This window comes from Babylonia areolata, chromosome 19 (genome assembly GCF_041734735.1).
Source record: "Babylonia areolata isolate BAREFJ2019XMU chromosome 19, ASM4173473v1, whole genome shotgun sequence".
In the NCBI taxonomy this organism is placed as follows: domain Eukaryota; kingdom Metazoa; phylum Mollusca; class Gastropoda; order Neogastropoda; family Buccinidae; genus Babylonia; species Babylonia areolata.
This window is the reverse complement of record NC_134894.1, coordinates 63,218,733-63,231,425: the sequence shown is the minus strand read 5'-3', so window position 1 is coordinate 63,231,425 and position 12,693 is coordinate 63,218,733. Positions and strand designations below refer to the sequence as shown.

The 12,693-nt window shown below is 42.5% G+C and overlaps 1 protein-coding gene across 4 annotated transcripts in view; it reads right to left on the bottom strand.

Annotated features, from left to right (window-relative positions):
- LOC143293920 (cytosolic purine 5'-nucleotidase-like) overlaps positions 1-12,693 on the bottom strand; it is a 211,454-nt gene that overhangs the window by 12,431 nt on the left and 186,330 nt on the right. For all 4 annotated transcript variants that reach the window (XM_076605305.1, XM_076605307.1, XM_076605306.1 and 1 more), the window contains 7 exons: positions 10,262-10,341; positions 9,662-9,722; positions 7,152-7,187; positions 6,182-6,289; positions 3,443-3,732; positions 2,672-2,732; positions 562-619 (listed from right to left, as the gene is read on the bottom strand). In XM_076605305.1, coding sequence (XP_076461420.1) covers positions 562-619; positions 2,672-2,732; positions 3,443-3,732; positions 6,182-6,289; positions 7,152-7,187; positions 9,662-9,722; positions 10,262-10,341 — 694 coding nt within the window. The remainder of the gene's footprint in view (positions 1-561; positions 620-2,671; positions 2,733-3,442; positions 3,733-6,181; positions 6,290-7,151; positions 7,188-9,661; positions 9,723-10,261; positions 10,342-12,693) is intronic.

Sequence of the window (12,693 nt, the reverse complement as noted above, 5' to 3'; positions counted from 1 at the left end):
CCCCACCCCTCCAAAAAAAACCCACAGAGTGTGAGACAGATGATAAATTCAGTGGAAAGGTTGAGGGTCTGCACAACATCTGTGATTACACACCAGTTCTGAAAGTGTTCAATTTCATTCTGTAAGATAATGTATGAATACACACGGACAGATAAGCCTGCCTGCCTACTCATCCATCGGTCCAACAGGAGATTCCATCATCACACACATGTATATCTATGTATATCTTAATTTGATTATATAACTATATATATATATATATATATATATATATATATATATATATATATTATATATAGATAGATAGATAGGTTAATTGTTTCCTACTTATGAACCGTGACTACAATACCAAATGAAACTCTTATTTTGATGGAATAATTATCTTTTTCTACCCTTCCACCTCCACCCCAACCACCCACCCAAAGGAATGTAGTTCTTCAACACCCCTGCCCCTTGCACCCCCTTCCCTCCCCCCCCCCCACCCGCCCACTTTTTTTCATATCTTTTTGTCCTTATCCGATATAGTTAAACGAAAAGTGAAAGGTAAAACTGTCACCACACCAGTTCTGAAGAGACTGCCCAGCATGCCGTACGCCATGTCCATTTCATGGGTCACGTCCTGAAACACATCGTCACACGTCACATGTCACACATCACATGTCACACATCACAACATGTCACCAACACAGTGTCACACGTCACATGTCACACATCACATGTCACACGTCACAACATGTCAGCAACACAGTGTCACACGTCACAACATGTCACCAACACAGTGTCACACATCACATGTCACACATCACATGTCACACATCACATCATGTCACCAACACAACGTCACACATCACATGTCAGCAACACAACATGTCAGCAACACAATGTCACACATCACAACATGTCACCAACACAACGTCACACATCACAACATGTCACCAACACAATGAAACACATCACAACATGTCACCAACACAATATCACACATCACAACATGTCACCAACACAATGACACATCACAACATGTCACCAACACAATGTCACACATCACAACATGTCACCAACACAATATCACACATCACAACATGTCACCAACACAAAATCACGTCAGCAACACACTATCGCACTGGCATACTGGAACTGTAATTCATCTTTTCATTTTGCTTGATCCTTTGTTCTGGAACTGCAGTCTGTGAAATTCATTTTCTCATCCAGTTGGATCCGTGCTTATAGCTATAATCAGATGACGATGTTGAATACATTTTATGTACCATTAAAAAAAACCAAAAAAAAAAACCTGTAGAGATAATTACTGTATCTGAAAATAAACTACTACAACTGAATATTCAGAACAATTAGCCCTGAAATATGTGTGTCAATGTCTAAACTTCATAAAAGATCAACACCAAATATCCTGGAAGATATGACTCCAAAAAGAAAGTGACATCAGTGCATGATGAACCTCTGACGAGGCTCTTCAACAACAGAATTAAGTAAGACAGACTGCCGAGTCTCTAACAGGCATGCTTTGCATTGAGGACAGCATCAACAAAATACGAGCTTTAAATGAAAAAAAACCCAAAAAAGTCCTCTACACAATATATATTTGAATTCTTGTTCAGTTATAACCAATCAATTACTGCACCCACATTTAGGCTGACTTTACAATATATATATATATATATATACTGTATTTCACAATGAATGAGGACAGATTAATCAAGCATTTAAAATGTGCTGCAAAAGAAACCCTTTGAAAAGTGTAAAGAGAAGGTTAAGTAAAATAAAAAAACACATATCATATCCAAAACACTGCCTCAAACTTAAACCAACATTATAAAAAAACAACAACGGAACACCATTCTATATCTGTAGGTCAAAATGTAGGCAAAACCTGAGAAAAAAAAAATGCAGAAGTGGAAGGAGAAAAAAAAAAAAAAAGGCAGAATGAAGGAAAGAAACGAGAACACTATGATCAGTTTCAGTTTCTCAAGGAGGCGTCACAACATTCAGGCAAATCCATACAGGCCACATCACATCTATCAGGCAGATGCCTGACCAGCAGCATAACCCAATACGTGTAATCAGGCTTTGAGTGCATGCTTGTATAATTCTTCCACAGAATTTTGCCAGAGAACAACATTTTTCTTGCCATGGGTTCTTTTTCAGTGCGCATAGTGCGTGCTGCACATGGAAACTCAGTTTATCATCTCATCCGAATGACTAGACGCTCAGTTTGATTTTCAAGTCAAAGTTGGGAGAAAGGGTGAGAGGGGGATTCGAACCCACACCATCATCAACACATGACTGGCAGTAAAGTGTCTTAACCACTCTGCCACCTTCATCCTTTGTCATTCGGATGAGACGATAAACCCAGGTCCCGTCTGCAGCATGCACTTAGTGCATGTAAAAGAACCCATGGCAACAAAAGGGTTGTTCCTGGCAAAATTCTGTAGAAAAATCCACTTTGATAGGAAAAACAAATAAAACTGAATTTCACACAGAGAAATCTGTTGTGATAAAAACAAATACAAATACAAAATACAGAACAGTTTCATAGATAAAGGTTATATCTTGGAACATATTTATTTCAACTGTTGATGCTGTCATCACACAATGATGAACATGCTGATGTATAAGCAATACACTACAAAACAGCGACAGAACATCTCACCCTGATAGCCTTCTGAACGCTGCCGATGTCAGGCTTCTGCTTGGAGCTGCTGTCCAGATTCCTGAAGATCACAAAGACATGGATCAGCTTAACTCTGCTTGAAAGCTAAGACTGAAGTGATCTTATATAGACTGAAGTGATCTTATATAGACTGAAGAGATCTTATATAATTATAAATTGGATATTTAAAAAAAAGTATTTGGATATATAAATAAACAAACCTGTGAATCAAATATGAAACAACAATAAAACAAAACTACTGGTCAGACAAACGGGCTGATGAAGCCTAAAAGCTAACATGATGAGCTAAAACAAGCAGTGCAATGTTAAATTAAATAGAAAAAAAAAGAGATTTAACAGAAGGATTGTTGATTTTGAAAAATACATCATCTGATAGTGTCCAACCTTTCACTCTATGCATGATGCAACTTCACAACTGTATTGGAAACTTATTCAGGAAATGATTGTTGCACTATTTCATGCAAAACTAAAGTGAATGTACAGTATTATTATTTATTATTAAAACAACCACCCCCACCTGTAAAGCTGACATCACAACCACGCCCACCTGTACAACTTACAACCCCCACCTGTAAAGCTCACAACCCCCACCTGTACGAATAACAACCCCCACCTGAACAATTTACAACTCCCACCTGTACAACTTACAACCCCCACCTTTTAAGCTCACAAAGTCCACCTGTAAAGCTTACATCACAACTCACACCTGTAAAGCTCACAACCCCCACCTGTAAAGCTCAGAACCTCTACCTGTAAAGCTCGCTGATGTAGACGTCAAAGTCCTCGAGGCGGGCAAACAGGTCGTTCTTCTCCGTCCACACGGACAGCTCCTGGGCCAGCTCCGGTACACAGAGAAAGGTGCGCCACCCCCGTGCCTTCCTCGACTTGAGGATGTCCCCGAAGATGTGGTCGCCCACGTACAGCACCTCGTGCCCGTACGTGCCCATGATGTCCGAGAAGACGTCCACCGAACCCCCAGAGTACACGTGTTTGGAGGAGATGGGGCCCGTGTGGGTTCCAATCTTCAGGCTGCCCGTCTCCTGTTGTGGAACATCATATACGCATGTTAAAGATCCTGTAATGATGTTCGTCCTTCGGATTTGAAGATGACCATGGCTTCAAATATCAGATGGAAGATCAGTGGCTGTGGGTCTGGAGGTGACTGGTGAGACCAGTCCAGGCCCTGAAGGCTCGCCCACATGTGGGACACAAGTGAGTGGGTGCTGTCGTGGCAGTGGATGCTGCTCGGGCCTTGTGCACAGCATGCTTTCTTTGCTCCTGCTCCTTAGTGACGTGCCTGGCTTCAGCTGCACAGGCTCCTGTGGTGATCCTGCTGTAATACATGTCAGCATTCCGTGGGTTATGGAAATGAGAACACACCCAGCATGCACACCTCCCGAAATCGGAGTATGGCTGCCTATAGTGTGTAGGTGTGTGTGACTGAAACCTGACTGAATGACACAGGAAACGAATGATGAGCACCCAATGGCAACTGTCAGTCGGCTCTACCCAGGCATGCAGCCTGTTGTGCAAATGACTGTTTTTGTAAAGCGCTTAGAGCTTGGTCTCTGACAGAGGACAGGTGCTATACAAGTATCCATAATTATCATTATCTTCATCACCATCACAGGTAACATGTGGTGGAGTTCCAATCTTCAGGTCTCCTGTCACAAGGAAGGAATCACAGACACTTAACCCATTCAATACTGGGCGCTTCACTGCTGGCTTCCCTGCCCTACAGATGTCGAAAAACACAGAAAACATCCTCTCTTTCCTCAAAACCTCTTTGAAACCTCATATTTCCAGCAATTCAAATCAGTTAAAGAAAAACTCCTTGTCTTCACTTTTATGTTTTAACCAAGTTAAATTTTTACTTCTATTATCTTAACTATTTTTAAACGTACATGTTCCTATGCCTTGAACAGCCGGGATGTGTGTACGTGTATGTGTGTCTACATCTTGTGTGGAGTGGGTGTGGGTGTGGGTTTGTGGGGTGGAGTTGGAGCGGAATGATTTGTGTGTGCGGGTGTATTCATGTGTTTTTAGTATGCATGCGTCATTGTATTTTTCATTGTAAACGGCCAGGGTTTTTGTTTCATTAGACTGGGTGTACCAAATGTCCTTTTATTAGTATCATTATTAGTATTTTCTTCCAAATTACATGTGGACATTTCCAGAAATACTGCAGAAGTTAGCTCCCTTCCCTTACAGTTTATGTATTGTTTTGGTTGGCGAAAACTGTTTTAATGATATCATCTTTTTATGCCAGAGCAATAGCTCAATGAGTTCAATTTGTAGGAAAACTGCAAGATAAGAAATGCGTTCTGTGTTTTAAATAGTGACAGAATAAGCTACGCATTCTGTTTTAATCAGTAACAGAATAAGAAATGCAATCTGTTTTAATCAGTAGCAGCAGAAATGATAATTGGTGAGTACACATGTTTGGAGGAAACAGGTTTCCGTGATCCCTGTCACATGTGAGCTGTCAGGATCCTCCTCCTCCATTTGTGGGCTGTAACTCCCACGCTCACTCGTATGTACACACAAGTGGGCTTTTACGTGTATGACCATCTTTACCCCGCCATGTAGGCAGCCATACTCCGTTTTTCGGGGGTATCTCTGTCCAGTCAGGGAGGGCGCATGGAGACAGGAAAAAGACTGCGGTGGTCCTGTCTTCAACAGGGAGCATCAAGACAGACCAGACATCCCAACACTACAATCACACTCAGTTTCAGTTTCAGTAGCTCAAGGAGGTGTCACTGCGTTCAGGACAAATCCATATACGCTACACCACATCTGCCAAGCAGATGCCTGACCAGCAGCTTAACCCAACACGCTTAGTCAGGCTTGAGAAAAAAACAAAAACACACACACAAAAACAAAAACAAAAAAACCCCAGGTGAATAAATAATAGATAAGCTTACATAAATAAATAATAATAATATAAAAAAGGTAGTAGTAATAATAAAATAATAATGAATAAATAAATAAGACAACAATGATGATAAATAAGCAAGTAAATGTAAAACATGAAGACACACATTCACACATACACCCACACATGCATAACAGATATGCACCAAACATGCAGTTTCACAGATATGAAAGCACAGTCAAATACATACAAACGTACATGAGCTCCAACACACACACACACAATTACCCTGCACCTCCTCTACCCCCCTCCTCCACACACTCATTTCTAGTCTACGTATCGCAGCTTCCATGGCGCACACACACACACACACACACACACACACAATCACACTCAAAGATATATCATGCATAAACGGGAGCAGATGTATATACACATGATGTGTGCCCACAAAGATGTATAGAAGCAGACAAAATACACATGCAGGCACGCACCGCACCACACCCACACCACAGTGACAGCACAAACACACCCACTACACCCACACCCATGAATACTGATCAAATCCCCCCGCCCCACACCCCCACCCGCCCCTCCCTCTCCAGTGCACCCACCTTGTCCACCTGACGCAGTATTGTCCCCTGAGTGAAGAAGAGCGGTTTCTTGGCGTCCACCACCACATAGTCAAAGTAAGACAGCCAGTCTCTCTTCTCTGTGCCTGCCTGTAAAGGGAAGACAGTGCACACACCTTTTACATATACACTTTACACACATCTTATGTATACACAATTTCACTTTACACACACCTTATGTATACACACTTTACACACGTTATGTATACACACACCTTATGTGTACACAATTCACACACACCTTTTACATCAACACTTAACACATATGTACACACTTTACACACACCTTTTACATCAATACTTAACACACATTATATACACACACGTTACACACACCTTTTACATCAACACTTAACACACATTATATACACACACGTTACACACACCTTTTACATCAACACTTAACACACACCTTTTACATACACTTTACACACGCCTTTTACATACGTACTAGTATTACACAAACCCCTCACACACACCATTTACATAAACAATTAACAAAAATTCACAAACCATTTACACTGTACACATGATTTGCACAAACATTTTACACAAAGCATCTACATCAACACTTTACACAAACTTTTTTTTCTTCTTTACATGAATACTGTATGCAAACTATTTAACACAAACCACTTACACAACTGATCTATTTTCAATTGATTACCCTGTGATCCACACACACACACACACACACAACATGCTTAACTCATGTAAATATAAAAAAGCAAGTTCATAAAAGCTGAATACTATTCATAACAATTCAACAACAAACAAACAAACAATTCAATATAATTTCCAAAATTTAGAAAAATGCTCATCAGATTTCCAACTGAGAAGGCTTTCTTCCCTCAAAATCTAAGTTCAAAAACTGACATCTGATTTTGAACACACAGTTAAAAGAAACACATACACACATCAATGTTCAATAAACACCATCCGTTGTTCTTACCGGCTGTGGAAAGTCGAATATGTATGACATAATGGCCTGAAAGAGAAAAAATAAAAATTAATACAGTAATTTCTATTGCACATTGCTTACATGTTTAAACTTAGTTAAAATATCTGTTCCATTTTATATTTTTCACACCTCTGCAGAAACACTTTTAAACATTTACATCCGTCACTAAATATACATTTCTGTTCCGTCCAAGTCTGCTTGTTGTACTGGTGCTGGTTCTATTTCTTTACCTTTTGACACCAAACACTACATTTCTGTTCCGTCCAAGTCTCTTGTTGTACTGGTTATATTTCTTTACCTTTTGACACCAAACACTACATTTCTGTTCTGTCCAAGTCTCTTGTTGTGCTGGTTATATTTCTTTACCTTTTGACACCAAACACTAAATTTCTGTTCCGTCCAAGTCTCTTGTTGTACTGGTTATATTTCTTTACCTTTTGACACCAAACACTACATTTCTGTTCTGTCCAAGTCTCTTGTTGTACTGGTTATATTTCTTTACCTTTTTACACCAAACACTACATTTCTGTTCCGTCCAAGTCTCTTGTTGTACTGGTTATATTTCTTTACCTTTTGACACCAAACACTACATTTCTGTTCCATCCAAGTCTGCTTGTTGTACTGGTGCTGGTTATATTTCTTTACCTTTTGACACCAAACACTAAATTTCTGTTCCGTCCAAGTCTCTTGTTGTACTGGTTATATTTCTTTACCTTTTGACACCAAACACTAAATTTCTGTTCCGTCCAAGTCTCTTGTTGTACTGGTTATATTTCTTTACCTTTTGACACCAAACACTACATTTCTGTTCCGTCCAAGTCTCTTGTTGTGCTGGTTATATTTCTTTACCTTTTGACACCAAACACTAAATTTCTGTTCCGTCCAAGTCTCTTGTTGTACTGGTTATATTTCTTTACCTTTTGACACCAAACACTACATTTCTGTTCCGTCCAAGTCTCTTGTTGTGCTGGTTATATTTCTTTACCTTTTGACACCAAACACTACATTTCTGTTCCGTCCAAGTCTCTTGTTGTACTGGTTATATTTCTTTACCTTTTGACACCAAACACTACATTTCTGTTCCGTCCAAGTCTCTTGTTGTACTGGTTATATTTCTTTACCTTTTGACACCAAACACTACATTTCTGTTCCATCCAAGTCTGCTTGTTGTACTGGTGCTGGTTATATTTCTTTACCTTTTGACACCAAACACTAAATTTCTGTTCCGTCCAAGTCTCTTGTTGTACTGGTTATATTTCTTTACCTTTTGACACCAAACACTACATTTCTGTTCCGTCCAAGTCTCTTGTTGTACTGGTTATATTTCTTTACCTTTTGACACCAAACACTACATTTCTGTTCCGTCCAAGTCTCTTGTTGTGCTGGTTATATTTCTTTACCTTTTGACACCAAACACTAAATTTCTGTTCCGTCCAAGTCTCTTGTTGTACTGGTTATATTTCTTTACCTTTTGACACCAAACACTACATTTCTGTTCCGTCCAAGTCTCTTGTTGTGCTGGTTATATTTCTTTACCTTTTGACACCAAACACTAAATTTCTGTTCCGTCCAAGTCTGCTTGTTGTACTTGTGCTGGGTTATAGTTCTTTACTTTTTTACACCAAACACATCCTGTTGTTGCTTCTTTTTCTTTTTTCTACTTCAAATTTTTTTTTAAGCATTACTGATTTTTACTGATCCATCTCTGAACCTTCCTGTAACTGTGATCACACAAGCACATGTTGCAAGGTTCTTCATGTGTCCCACAACACTGGCTGTTCCACACTGTGTAAGGATTATTTCAACAAGACTCTTTGAGGGGCAGAGGGAAAGATTTTTCTTTTCTTCCACGAGGATACCAGAAGTGCACTCTTCCCCATCTGTTCCATCATCATCTCTCTCTCTCTCTCTTTTGTATTGTATTTTATTTATTTAGTTTTGTTGCCCAGGTGTCTGATGTAAAAAAAAAAAAAGTAGTAATGCTTATTCCACAACTCTTTGTTTTGTTTAGTGTCTCTCTCTGTGCCCCCCCCCCTTTCTTTCCCCTCTTTGTCTGTCCCCCCCCTCTCTCTCTGCCCCCCCCCCCCTCTCTCTGCCCCCTCCCCTTTCTTTTCCCCTCTTTGTGCCCCCCCCCCTCTCTCTGCCCCCCCGCCCCTTTCTTTTCCCCTCTTTGTCTGTGCCCCCCCCCCTCTCTCTGCCCCCCCCCTTTCTTTTCCCCTCTTTGTCTGTGCCCCCCCCTCTCTCTGCCCCCCCCCCTTTCTTTTCCCCTCTTTGTGCCCCCCCCTCTCTCTCTCTGCCCCCCCCTTCTCTTCCCCTCTCTGTCACTCTCTCTCTGCCCCCTCTATCTGTCTCTCTCTGTGTGCCCCCCCCTTTACCCTCCCCCCTCTCTCTCTCTGCCCCCTCTGTCTCTCTCTGCCTCCCCTTCTGCCCCCCCCCCCCTTTTTCTCCCCCCCCCTCCCCTTTCTCTTCCCCTCTCTGTCTCTCTCTCCCCAGTGGCTCACGTTGCTGTAGGTGTAGTCACTGTTGGTGGCCAGGAACACTTTCTGTCCGTTGGATCTCAGTCTGCACAAAAAAACGTTTGGTCAGTTTGGCTGTATTCATAGAAACATGCAAAACACATGCACACGCACACACACTACACACACACACTACACACGCATACAACACACACACAAACACACATACTCTTTCTCTCATTCTTTTTCTCATACGTGCATGCGCATCCACACACATATATACACACTCTTCTCTCTTTCTCTGACACTTGCAAGCGCATGCACACACACACACACACACACAGACACACACGCACACACAGACACACACACACAGACACACACAGAGACACACACGCACACACACACACACACAGACACACACACACACACACACACACACAGACACACACACAATCCATTCTACCCCCCCTCCCCCCCCCTGCCTATTCTTTCTTTTTGCATTGTTTTGTCTAATTCCACTAAAAGTGGAAAGGTGTCAAGCTGAATACAACCACTACTACTACACACAAACACTACTGCTACTACTGCTACTGCTGCTACTACTACAACTGCTACTACTACTACAATTACACACAGACCCACCTGTCAAGCAGTGTGGGCAGTCTCTCATCACGCTCCACATATTTCTCCACGTTCTTCACCGTCTCTCTCTTCAGTGGACCCTGACAATGCACACACATGACGTGTCAGTGGGATGGAACTCATTTCAGTTTGTCACGGTAACACAGCAAACAATGCACACACATGATGTGTCAGTGCGATGGAACTCATTTCAGTTTGTCACGGTAACACAGCAAACAATGCACACACATGACGTGTCAGTGCGATGGAACTCATTTCAGTTGTCACGGTAACACAGCAAACAATGCACACACATGATGTGTCAGTGCGATGGAACTCATTTCAGTTTGTCATGGTAACACAGCAAACAATGCACACACATGATGTGTCGGTGCGATGGAACTCATTTCAGTTTGTCATGGTAACACAGCAAACAATGCACACACATGATGTGTCAGTGGGATGGAACTCATTTCAGTTTGTCACGGTAACACAGCAAACAATGCACACACATGATGTGTCAGTGGGATGGAACTCATTTCTGTTTGTCACGGTAACACAGCAAACAATGCTTTGAAAAAAAAAGAAGAAGTTTTCCTTGCCCTCGATGGAGAGAAAGGGAGACAGAGAGAAGGAGAAAGAGATTCGTAAAAGTAACTGCAGTTCGACCATCCATTCAAAGTAACGTGACGTGAAGAAATTATGACATACGTACCTTTTCATATGAAGCTGTCAACACGTAATTCAATATTCTCAGTGAACAACGCCGGGTATTGATTTATTGTTTTTTCGTCGAAGGTTAATCACTTCGGCAATATACTTTGCAAGTGACTGTACTGATGTTTTCTGATTCATATTAAGCAGTCAAAAAATATGTTCATTCTTTGCTAAATGTGTTTTAAAGACAACACATTTTTCACGAATTTCATCAGAGACTTTCCAACGAAACACGAAATGTAACTCATCCTCCCTTAAATGACCGCACATCGGACTCCGTCAGTGTCCAGTCCGGAGTCCCTCAAGGCAGCGTGCTCAGACCATGCCCGTTTCTGGTCTACATCACGACCTGCCAGACCTGCTCACCGCCCACGCCGGACTTTGTGGACGACACGGCAGGAAGAACAGGTCCATCTACAGCACAACCTCGACCAGCTTGCTGAGAGGGAGAAGAGGTGGGACATGTCGTTCCACCCAGGGAAGTGTACCACGCTGCCAGTGACACGCTGCAGGAAGGTGCTACAGCCTACGTACCAGCTCCACGGGCACACCCTGACCACCGTTGACAGTGCCAAGTACTTGGGTGTCACCATCATGAAAGACCTGAGCTGGAACGAGCACACTGACACCGTGTGCTCCAAGGCCAACAAGACTCTTGGGTTCTTGAAGATTGGCTCACGAGGGATCAAGGAGACGGCGTACAAGGCCAACGTACGGCCTTTCCTAGAGTACGCCACTGCAGTCTGGGATCCCCATACGCAGCAGAACATTGACTGGTTGGAGGCTGTTCAGTGTCACGCAGCCCAGTTTGTCATGAGGCGCTACCGCAACACTTCTAGCGTGTCGACCATGATCGACGAACTGCGGTGGCCCTCCCTGGAATCCACGCGCCGGACTGCCCGCCTTCCCATGCTGTACCCCATCCAGCATAACACTGTCACCATTGGCAACATCAGACAAGCTCCAGCCACTGCCCGCTCGCCAGAGAACAGGCCACAACAGCTCACTCTGCCTCAGTGCCAGACCCAGTACCAGCATGTGTCCTTCCGATCATGGACCATCAAAGACTGGAACGACCTTCCCTAGGAAGTCACGGAGGCCAAGACCACTGGCACGTTTGTGTCAAGGGCCTTCAGTCTCCCCCACTGAGCAGCCCAGCATTTCGTCAGTGCGCATTTGTCCTCCCCTCAAAGTGACAGACTGGTCATGATGACTGCGGTCACTGCCATGGAAGAACATGATGATCGGACCAGGGGAGAGTATCGAGGGATCAGTCCCAAACTACTATTTATAACCACTTTATCTAATCGTTCTCCACCTAAATCTGGCGGGACTTGTTCTGTTCCACAGAAAGAAAGGAGCGAGATATAGAGAAACAGACAGACAGACAGACACACACACAGAGACTCGGAATGTGCGGCATGCGAGTAATGCCACTGAAACGGTGCAGATGATGGGGCAACAAAAACGTGATGGGGCAACAAAAAAGAAAAAAAAAACAAGAAAAAAAACAACAAAACGACCCCCCAAAAAAAACAACAACAACAAAACAAACACACGCACACAAAGCAAACAAACAAAAACGGTGCAGACGGTGGGGGGAAAACACACACACACACAAAAACAACAAAAACCGAACCCCCCCCAAAAAAAAACACCCCACAACACAACCCCCAACCCCCCCCCCCACCAAAAAAACAAACAAACCAAAAACAAAACAAAACAAAACAAAAACA